Raw genomic sequence first — 11,664 nt, 5'->3', positions numbered from 1 at the left:
TCTGTCTTTCTCACATGAATTACATCTTTCCCTCACATTGTATCATTCTCTCACACAGATACACTGTATTACCCTCTCACATTGTATCACTCTCAGACAGGTAAATGGTAACAGATACATTGTATCATTCGCAGAAACAGTTACATTGTATCATTTTCTCAAAGCGATACATTGTATCATTCTCTCAGACCGATACATTGTATCCTTCTCACACACAGTTACAGTATTTTTTTTCTCTTGGACATATTTCTTTATGCTTCACACACTATTTTTCTCTCTCTACTCGCTCGCTCGCTCCCTCTAGCGGCGCCCCCCCCCGCGCGCGGACTCGCTCCCTGCGCCCCGCGGGAGCGCGCCCCGCTCCGTGCCCGCGCTGCTGTTCATGCGCGCTCGCGCTCTCCCCCCTCCTCTCCCTCTCTCTCCTACACACAGACAGAGCAGACGCAGACATGGCGGTGGTGTGAAGCGCTGGAGATTCCCCCCCTCCCCCTGCACCCTCCCCTCCTGTACAATATCATGCATCTCCTCTACCCCCGTGCAAAGTGCTGAAGTGTGGCCCCGTCACTCGGACACAAAGAGTGAGAGAGAATGGCGGACCGCAGCATTGAGAGCCTGGCTCTTCCTCTCGAGGTGAGGGCGAAGCTGGCCGAGCTGGATTTGGAATTATCCGAAGGTAAAAGCGGATTTTTTCCTCTCTCTTTCTCTCTCCCTTTCTCCTCCTCTCGTTCCATGAGGGGTTTTCTTTCCCTTTTTCTGTCTCCGTGCTTTCTGTCCAGATTCTTTCCCTCTTATCTATTTTTCCTCCCCTTCAATGCTCAAACCTTGACTTTGATTTTTTGTGTGTGTTGCTTTGCGATTTATTAATGAGACAATGCTGCCTTTCAGCTGACACTTCATTTCAGGTTGGAGGCGAAGGAGGTGGAAAAATAATATCAGGGCTGGGCTTTGCTCTCCTCGGCTAACGGTTTTACAGGAAAGGCTTTCTTCCCTTTGATTTGTGGCTGTTGTTGAAGCTATTATTTTCTTATAATTTCTCCTTCCGATTTGAAATGGGAAGGGCATTGGCATTTTTTGAAATATATATATATATAATATGCAATCGTGGCGTCAATTCATAACGTTTTCCCTTGGTGTGATGTATCTGAAGCGATTTCTGAGCATATTTGCCAAACTTAAGATTGCAGCATTAGAAAAAAAAATCATTTGAATGGAGAGGCGTGTTAATCAAGCGTGTGTGCATGTTGTGTAAACACATATATAACAAAGAGATGGTGGGTTTAGGAATAGATCTCACTCGTGCCTTGATGGCAGTCGCTGTAATTTGAATGTAAAGGCAGGAGACGGCGGACTCTGGTACTCGATCTTGACATGAAAGTGGGGAGATGCTAATTAGTGTCACTGTGTTCTTTAAGGTCGATGTGGCATTGTGCTGGATTTGATGCTGGCATTTGCAGTGCCGGTTTATAACCTCATATACTGCAAATAACGACTAAATTCTTGATTTTCAAATAAAAACAAGGGGTGGGGGGAGGAGGTTACAGAAATCTCTAGTCTGCTTTCTTGCTAATACTGGTGTCTGGATAGGGATACACGTAAAGTGACGCTTGTTTTATCCTGTAGCTTGGAAAAAACCGTTTGCACCCCCCTCTTTTTTGAAAATGATGTTATGATTGAATGTCCTCAGTTTAAAATCGACGGAAGCAGGAGTGTCAAGCTCATTTAATGGGCGATACTTGTAGATGTTAAGTCTCTCTCTCCCTCCCTGTGGCGCTTTGAAAGTACTTGTTTCCAGCTATGCAATTCACTGGACGCGAGTTCATCTTTTAGAAAGAGGCAGAGATTTACCATGTTCCTCCCTCAATAGCTTCGCGCGTGTTATCCTCCTCCCCAAAAAAAAAACCTGGAATGAAAAGAAGCCAGCAGGCCTGACAGCGGAGGAGCTTCGGTGAATGGCGAAAGGTCAAACTCGCTGGCTGCGGACTGACCGACCCGTTTAACCCTTTGTGTCGATTCTTTTCCCATTCATCCAGAGCTGCACCGTTCACTAGGTACTGCCACATATTCACGTTTTATTAACCCTTCGCTGTTGATGCTCACTCGTTTTAGTTTGAAAAGTGTGATTTGTTTGAGATGGCTCACTTTTTTTTGGTGGGGGCGGGGGCGGTGTTGAAAACAGACTCCCATGTGTTTGTTAATGAAGATCTGTGATCCAAGAATGAAAGCTGTTGACACTTTTGCGGTACTGTAAACGCACCGGATGTTTTTTTTTCCCCTTGTTGAAATCCGATACTTTTAACGACGGGCGGTTCGAATCAAGGTGCAACATTGCAATCGCTCCTTGAAACTTCTTGTTCAGGGGTGCTTGTGTGAACGTGTGTGTGCTTCTTGCCATGTCACTTTCGGTGACTGGGCAAACATTGTTTGAGAAGCCGCAGGTTTGCTCCAACCCTTTTATGGGCTGTGTGGTTTTGACATCGTATTGGTTGGATGCGACCCAACCCTTGCAACTGAAATGCTTAACGGTTGCACTGGGCGCAAGTAGGAAGCGAAGGAATACCAAATGCAGTATTTTTTCTGTAAACGCGTAGAAGGCAGTGATCTCATGACCTATAACCGTTATTAATGACGTTCACTCTGCAGTCTGATTAGCTGGCAGTTTGAAATTGTGCATATGTGACCTCCACACTTCGTCTTCCCCCCACTGCTTGAGCATATTTAGAATGTTATAGCAGTTTGAGAGTTTATGCCACGGCAGTTCTGCACAGGAGGTTGATCACTCGAGTTCCTAGCACAATCTCGCTAGTGGATAGTAATATTGATTTTCCGCCTTTTCCGATTTTGCTTTCTGAAGTTATTTTCTTGCAACTATCCAGTTGGAAGAAAATTAGCCCGCATTAATTTGTGTATACCAAATATGCTGCACGATGGCTTGCAATCAGCAATGCACTTGTGCTGAAGACGGTGAAATTCTGTGGCTGTTCACGTTTGTGTGTTTGCTGCATTAAAAAGGGAATGAAAGAAACCGACAAGGACAGGATGATTGGGTAAGCAGTTGTAGCAGAAAATAAAAATAGGCACTGTGATTGGTTGAACCTATCTGAGCTGCTATTCAATATTAAGGGAGGGAGATTATCAAAATGAATGCTTTGAATGGAAATATCATCAAAATTAACGCTGCCAGTTTAGCAAAAGTGAATTCGCACCCATGCTAAACTGGTCATGACATTTCGAAGTCGGGAATACACCTGACACTCGAGTGAAGAGAAAAGTTTGCTTTGGGTGCATTGCTTTGCTTTGACACTGGATGAAGAGTAAAACCAGTGCAATATCAAAGCTGACTTGTAAAATGCTCAGTGTCCATTGGACCACCTAGATACTCTGTAAACCTACCCGACCTTAATTTCTCATCTTTCTGTATCAACATTTAAAGTTCTAACATTTGGGGAGACGTCTTTGCCTATGCATGTATGCAGAGACTTCTCTCTCAAATAGGACAGTTTACAAAGCAAGCCAGGCAAGAGCCAAGCAATGTAAATCGTGTTCTACCTGGCTGGAACCTGAACAACAACAACTTGTATTTATATAGTGCCTTTAACATAGTAAAACATTCCAAGGCACTTCACTGGAGTGTTAGAAGGCAAAAATTTGACACCGAGCCACAAGAAGAAATTAGGGCAGATGACCAAAAGCTTGGTCAAAGAGATAGGCTTTAAAGAGTGTCCTAAAGGAGGAAAGAGAGGTGGCGAGGTTTAGGGAGGGAGTTCCAGAGCTTAGGGCCTGGACAGCTGAAGGCACGGCCACCGATGGTTGATCGATTATAATCAGGGATGCTCAAGAGGGCAGAATTTGAGGCGCGCAGATATCTTGGGGGTGGGGTTGTGGGGCTGAAGGAGATTACAGAGATAGGGAGGGGCGAGGCTCCTCTGAACTGGAGCTAGCAGTTTCACACCCTTAGATGTGAAGCGCAACTCTCATGTTTCAGTCTTGGTTGAGCAATACTATACAGGCATATTCAAACACTGTACCTCAAAACATTGCGGCTGACTTTCCTGCGTTCTCTTGTCTGTCTCTCCCACACATATTCCAACCATGATAAATCAACACCAAAAAGAATGCCACGAAGACCATAACACAGACATTTTCCATGAGTAGGTAAAATAATGTTCTGTTTGTATTGTCCTTTGGGAATTAGTAATGCTTCTAATCTGCAGTGCAGCCTGATTTCCATCCAAATAACCAATAAAATGCCATGAAACTTTACATTGACAGTGTGGCAGCAGTCTCGGGAGCGTGGTACTCCGACTGCCTCGAGCAGTTCTGGGACCCATTTTGTTTTGGCTCCCAAGGGCAGAGATTTGGAAGGGGAGGGGAACAAACACCTTTTTATTGGCTCTTCAATGGGGACTGGTGAGAAACAGATGGAGTAAAAAGGGCAACAATGTAAAAGTGCCTCATTGAAATGGATTCAACAGACCTGTGACCATTGGAGAGCTGTAGAATATGCCCGAGTTGTAACCAGGACATTTCCCAGGTTCACATGCACTGACAGATGGTATAAACAGACACAAGGGCCTAGAAATTCACTTGGGCGCGGGCAGCTCGCTTGTGCCCAAAAGTTAGCACTGGGCGGGGAGGCATTAGCGCACGCCGTATATTCGTCTTCTGCGCCCCAATTCGGAAGCGGGCGCTATACCAGGGTGTGCCTGCCTCCGTTTGGGGCGCTGCAACTGAATATCGGCGCGCTAGTTGCCGCAGCGCCACCCGATGCAGTGCGGCAGGCTGCGGTACTGCAGGCCTCCTCCTTCTCTTAAGGGGGAGGTGCCTGCAACGGCCGGAGCCCCGATCGCGAGTGCCGGCAAAAGAGCCCGGCACAACAGAGAAGTGCCGGGCTCCACGGAAACCAGCCGGCAATGCCGCGGGGGGGTGGAGGAGGCCGGGGAAGGAGGTGGCGGGGAGGAGGCCGGGGGAGGAGGTGCGGGCAGGCGGCCGCCGAAAAAGCGGCCGGCCGCACCTTCAGCTTTAAAGCGCCCCACTATGGCAGCAGGACGGCCCCGTTTTCTGTTCGCTGTTTGCGCCCGCTTCGGAGGAGGCGGGCGCAAATAAATATGGGGATCGGCGCGGTTTCGGGGCGTTACGGGCCACCGCGCACACCGATGATGTCCCGGCGCAGCGCTAACGGCTACCGCCGCCAATACTGCTGCAGTCAATTTCAGCGCTACCACCCCGCCGGCGCAAAAGACCTCTTTAGGCGCTAAGTGGGCGCAAGGCCCACTGAATTTCTAGGCCATGGTTTCTGAAACTTAGTAGAATGATTGATATAAAATTTTCATCATAATTAGACGGTCTAATAATATCAAATGAAAACTGTATTTTGCTTCTGGGACCAGTTGTAAATGTGCAATACCTACTTTTAAAATTTGGGAGGAATCCAAGGGGAGGGATAAAAGGGCAGTCTAACTTACAGTATAATTTCTTTTTTAAATTATATTTTTGTCAACACCGCCTTTACACTAGTGGAAGACCGATTTGATTTTATGAATGCAAAGCATCTTCCTTGTCATCTTGTGTTAAATATTTAATGTTTTCCGCCAATGAACTTCAATGAAAAGCGTAGGAAATTGCACTGAAATGATGAGGCCTTGTTCTGTGGTTCCTTTGCAGTGTCATTTTAACCTGTCAGATTTGCAGATTTCTCATGTTTGTTGATCAGATAATGCGGACAATGTGTGGATCATTCACAGAAACTGCACGTTCAAAGGAGCAAAAAGCTTCTCTTCTCCTTTTCATTTGACCGGACTTTTCATAAAACAATAGCTTATTTTGGAATTGTGCTTAGAATGAGTTCTTGTTTAATTTACATGAATATGTTCACTTAGTACACCAATTAATAACAACTACTTCAACTGGCCTGTCACTAACTTCAGTTCAGCAGCCAATTAGTGTAAAAATAGAAATATATAAATGAAGCAGTCCTGTTGTTTAAAAAGCTCACTGAAGTGACATTCTAAATAAAAGCTCACTGAAATGACATTCTAAATAACTTCCCAGTAAAATGAAGTAATTGGACACATTGGTAATGAACCTTTCAACTTTTTCTTGTCTATTGAAGAAAGAACTTGCATTTATTTAGCGCCTTTCACAACCTCGGGACGTCCCAAAGAGTTTTACAGCCAATGAAATACTTTTTGAAGTGTAGTCTCTGTTGTAATATAGGAAATGTGACCGCCAATTTATGCACAGCAAGCTCCCACAAACAGTAATAAGACAATCTATTTTAACAGTGTAGGTTGAAGGATAAATGTTGGCCAGGAAAATGTCCCTTGGTCTTCCAAAAATGCCATGGGATCATCTATGCCCACCTGAGAGGGCAGACGAGGCCTTTATTTAATGTCTCATGCAAAATGCGGCACCTCCAACAGTGCAGCACTCCCTCAATTATTGCACTGAAGTATCAGCCTAGATTATGTGCTCCAGTCTCTGGAGTGGCGATTGAACCCACAACCTTTCTGACTCAGAGGCAAGTGTAGTATGACTGAGCCACAGCTGACACCTTATTAATTCTAAATGGATATGGAAATTGATAGGCTAGTTTTTAAAATAGCTTTTTTACCCACTGCATTTATTTCTAATTTCAATTTTTTTTCCCATTGTCAATACTGCGAAGTAGTAATGGAAAAATATACATAATTTAAAGACCTGTCTAGGTAGCAGGTAATCTGTTGTCAGTGGGGGAGGGGGGGAGGGACCCTGCACAGTCCTCAGAAACTGTTGACTAAACATAGAGAAATTCATCTCACAAACTAATCTCCTTTTTAAATAAAGGAGGAACCAGTGTAGGGAGCCTGAAAAAATTGTAATGGTAAAGTAAAAATAATTCTATGTATTCTCAAATGCTAGGGTTAGCAAGCGTAGGTTTAAAAACGAACATTGAAAATGATTGTTTAGTGATAGACTATGCAAATCATACTTGGAAACCGTACCCGAATAACTGGCCCTCCTCTGATTTATTTTTTAGTATTAATTCAGTAGCTATCCTGCCTATCTGTCTGCCCACCTCCTTTTGTAGAACTACAGTGATTTGAAAATGAGCTGCAATGACTAGAGTGCTGGATACTGAGTCACTACTCCCTGAATTTCAGTACTGGGGGAAAAGAAAATCAATGTACATTTTCTCAACTTGATGGTCCGAGAACCATCCATTGTTTGAATAGCGTTGCTTCCAGAAGCTAGGAGGAGCATGGACTCCACTTGCTATGCAACATCTCCGCAAATCCAAAGTCCATTTAGATACTAACGTGGTATAGAACCAGCTGCGAATATAAAAATGATTGTTTGGCTCTCTCGGCCTGTGTTCAGATGATTGAGCCTTTGAAATGGAGGAGGCACAGCATCCTTTTGAGGAAGTTCTTCGATTTTACATGTATTTTTTAATTACTTTTATCGATTGAATATCAAAACGTGTATTTACCTGCACTGTCGTCTCTCTTTTTCTAGAAGGTTACAGCAGCCATTGTGTCCCTTTGTCCCTTGTGTGAATTTATTCAAAATCTCTTGCAGTCTTTGGGTGTTTTGCTTTTAAGTGTTTTGTTTCGATGTTTTGTTTTTGGTGTGCTCCTGCAAATTGCATAGTGTTTGGAAAGGATTACCCTTCAGATGTCTAAATGCATTCATAAGTGTTAACCATAATAAAATATATAATATTTTTCTGTTAATTAGTTGTTGATTTTCACTTAATCCACTGCAGCGATTGCATTGCAGTTACTAATCCTTCAATTTGGGCCACTTCACATATTAACTGAATTGACTATCCTGGTTGTACATAACCTTCAAATGATAATCATTGACCCCAACCCCCACTAATCGCCAAATTACTGTTGTGTGTGTTAATCTCTCTTCCCCCTCTCTCTCCCCCTCTCTATAATAAAAAAAAAATGCTTCAGGTTCCTTGATACCCCAGTGGACAGACACACCATGATTAGGAATGCCACAGATTCAATCCCTAGTCTGTGCTGAGTTGGTAGACTTTTGTCATAGTGATGGTGGGCAGGGGAACTACAGCTGGTCCCGATACCTTTGCAGAGGGAGGGGAAAAATTAGTACGGGTTTTTGCTCCTGCTAGTATGTGTATGTTATTTGTAACATTGCCCGCCTCCATTCTTGCCTCAGCCCATTTGCTGCCGAAACGCTCATCCATATTCAATTATTCCAATGTCCTTCTGGCCAGCCTCCAATCTTGCACCCTCCATAAACTTCAGCTCATCCAAAACTGTGCCAATTTCCAAACCTGCACAAAAGTCCCACTCGCCCATTACCCCTTGTGGCTCCTGGTCCCCACAATGCCTCCAATTTAAAGTTCTCATCCATGTGTTCAAATCCCTCCATGTCCTATCTCTGTTACCTCCTCCAGCCCTACAACCTCCGAGAACTCTGCGTTTCTCCATCTCTGGTCTTGTGCATTTCGAAAAGGACTTGCCCTACCATTGGCGGCTGTGCCTTCAGCTGTCTCATCTGCCAAAATTGCTCACTGCTCCAGAATCATTCTGGAATGCAAAGATAAACCCTGGCTCCTATTCTCTACTGCTAACCGTCATCTTAAACTCCTCTCCCCTGTCTCCTCCACCCTCACCTCCAACAACAAGTGTGAGGAGCTTGTGGACTTCTTTGTCTCTAAGATTGAGACTATCCGTTCAGCTGCCTCTGCCACTTCCCTTCTTTCCCCTAGCCCACCAAGCCAAACAACCTACCCTAGCCCTGAACTCACATCTTTCTCCAGTTTCTCTCTGATCTCCCCTCATGACCTCTCTACACTCATCTTGTCCATGAGACCCACTTCCTGCCCCTTCGACCCTATTCCCATCAAACTGCTGACCACCCAACTTCCTTTTCTGGCTCCCATGTTAGCTGACATTGTTAACGGTTCTCTCTCATGTACTGTCCCCCTCAAATCTGCCATCATCACCCCTCTCCTCAAAAAAACAACATTTGACCACTCCGTCCTTGCAAATTACCGCCCCATCTCCAACCCCCCTTTCCTCTCCAAAGTCCTTGAACATGTTGTCGCCTCCAAAATCCGTGCCCATCTTTCCCGCAACTCCATGTTTGAATCCCCCCAATCCAGTTTTCGCCCCTGCCACAGTACCGAAACGGCTCTCATCAGAATCACAAATGACATCCTTTGTGACTGTGACAAAGGTAAACTATCCCTCCTCATCCTTATTGACTTTTCTGCAGCCTTTGATACGGTTGACCACTCCATCCTTCTCCAACGCCTCTCCACCGTTGTCCAGCTGGGTGGGACTGTACTCGCCTGGTTCCATTCTAATCTATCTAATCGTAGCCAGAGAATCACCTGCAACGGCTTCTCTTCCCACTCCCGCATTATTAAGTCTGGTGTCCCCCAAGGATCTATCCTTGGCCCCCTCCTATTTCTCATCTACATGCTGCCCCTTGGCGACACCATCTGAAATCACAGTGTCAGTTTCCACATGTACGCTGATGAAACATTCTGGATGAGCAGAAATTTTCTCCAATTAAATATTGGGAAGACAGAAGCCGCTGTTTTTGGTCCCTGCCACAAACTCCGTTGCCTAGTCACTGACTCCATCCCTCTCCCTAAAATCTGTCTGAGGCTGAACCACACTGTTCACAACATTGGTGTCATATTTGACCCTGAAATGAGCTTCTGACCACATAAGTTGAAGCCCATGGAATAAAAGGGACAGTGGCAGCATGGATACGAAATGGGCTAAGTGACAGGAAACCGAGAGTAGTGGTGAATGGTTGTTTTTCAGACTGGAGGAAGGTATACAGTGGTATTCACCAGGGGTCAGTTCTAGGACCACTGCTTTTCTTGATATATATTAATGACTTTGTACAGGGATGTACAGGGCACAATTTCAAAATTTGCAAATGACACAAAACTTGGAAGTATAGTGAAGAGTGAGGAGGATAGTGATAGACTTCAGGAAGACATAGACAGGCTGGTGGAATGGGCGGACACGTGGCAGATTAAATTTAACGCAGAAAAGTGCGAAGTGATACATTTTGGTAGAAAGAATGAGGAGAGGACATATAAACTAAAGGGTACAATCCTGAAGGGGGTGTATGAACAGAGAGACCTGGGGGTATGTGTGCACAACTCGTTGAAGGCAGCAGGGCAGGTTGAGAAAGCAGTTAAAAAGCTTATGGGATCCTGGGCTTCATGAATAGATGAATAGAGGTATAGAGTACAAAAGTGTGGATGTTATGATGAACTGGTTTGGCCTCAACTGGATTATTGTGTCCAATTCTGGGCACCGCCCTTTAGGAAGGATGTGAAGGCCTTGGAGAAGGTGCAGAAAAGATTTACGAGAATCATTCCTGGAATCAGAGACTTCAGTTACGTGGATAGACTGGAGAAGCTGGGGTTGTTCTCCTTGGAGTAGAGAAGGTTGAGAGATTTGATAGAGGTGTTCAAAATCATGAGGGGTATTGACAGAGTAGATAGTGAGAAACTGTTCCCATTGGCAGAGGGGTCGAGAACCAGAGGACACAGATTTAAGGTGGTTGGCAAAAGAACCAAAGGCGACATAAGAAAAAACTTTTTTACGCAGCGAGTGGTTAGGATCTGGAATGCACTGGTTGAAAGGCTGGTGGAGGCAGACACAATTTCAGCTTTCAAAAGGGAGTTGGATAAATATCTGAAAGAAAAAATTTTGCAGGGCTATGGGGAAAGGGCGGGGGGAGAAGGACGAACTGAGGTGCTCTTGCAGAGAGCCGGCACAGGCTCGACGGGCCAAATGGCCGCCTTCTGTGCTGTAACCATTCAATGATATCTGCGGCATAATTAAGACCGCCTATTTCCACCTCTATAACATTGCCCGTCTCTGCCCTTTCCTCAGCTCATCCGCTGCTGAAACCCTCATCCTTGCCTTTGTTACCTCTAGACTTGACTATTCCAACGCACTCCTGGCTGGCCTCCCACATTCTACCCTACATATACTTGAGGTGATCCAAAACTCGGCTGCCTGTGTCCTAACTCGCACCAAGTCCCGTTCACCCATCTCCTCTGTGCTTGCTGACCTACATTGGCTCCCGGTTAAGCAACGCCTCGATTTCAAAATTCTCATGCTTGTTTTCAAATCACAGAATCACAGAATCCTCACAATGCAGATAGAGGCCATTTCGGCCCATCGAGCCTGCACCGACACATATCCCACCCGATCCCCGTAACCCCTACACCAACACATATCCCACCCTATCCCCGTAACCCCACGTATTTAATCACCCTAACACTAAGGGTCAATTTATCATAGCCAATCAACCTAACCCGCACATCTTTGGACTGTGGGAGGAAACCGGAGCACCCGGAGGAAACCCACGCAAACACGGGGAGAATGTGCAAACTCCCTCCAAGGGCCTTTCTCCTCCCTATGTCTGTAATCTCCTTCAGCCCCACAACCCCCCAAGATATCTGCGCTTCTCCAATTCTGCCCTCTTGAGCATCCCTGATTATAATCGCTCAACCATTGGTGGCCGTGCCTTCTATTGCCACGGCGCTAAGCTCTGGAATTCCCTGCCTAAACATCTCTACCTCTCTCCTCCTTTAAGACGCTCCTTAAAACCTATCTCTGACCAAGCTTTTGGTCACCTGTCCTAATATCTCCTTATGTGGCTCAGTGTCAA

At 45.3% G+C, this 11,664-nt stretch overlaps 1 protein-coding gene across 3 annotated transcripts in view; it reads left to right on the top strand.

The window, feature by feature from the left end:
• Nucleotides 1-384: 384 nt before the first annotated feature.
• The window catches only part of LOC147117016 (disco-interacting protein 2 homolog C), a 597,563-nt gene continuing 586,283 nt past the window's right edge, over nucleotides 385-11,664 (top strand). For 2 of the 3 annotated variants that reach the window (XM_085987586.1, XM_085987582.1), the window contains exon 1: nucleotides 386-673. In XM_085987586.1, the coding sequence (XP_085843712.1) occupies nucleotides 589-673 (85 nt within the window). In that variant the 5' untranslated portion in view covers nucleotides 386-588. Of the gene's footprint in view, nucleotides 674-11,664 lie in introns of all 3 variants that reach the window. The other variant, XM_085987581.1, reaches the window with a different exon arrangement.

This window comes from Somniosus microcephalus, chromosome 5 (assembly GCF_052327205.1).
Source record: "Somniosus microcephalus isolate GS21.2 chromosome 5, FLI_Smic_1.0, whole genome shotgun sequence".
NCBI classification, from domain to species: Eukaryota; Metazoa; Chordata; class Chondrichthyes; order Squaliformes; family Somniosidae; genus Somniosus; species Somniosus microcephalus.
The sequence above is the reverse complement of the archived record's forward strand: the minus strand, read 5'-3'. Positions and strand labels throughout refer to the sequence as shown.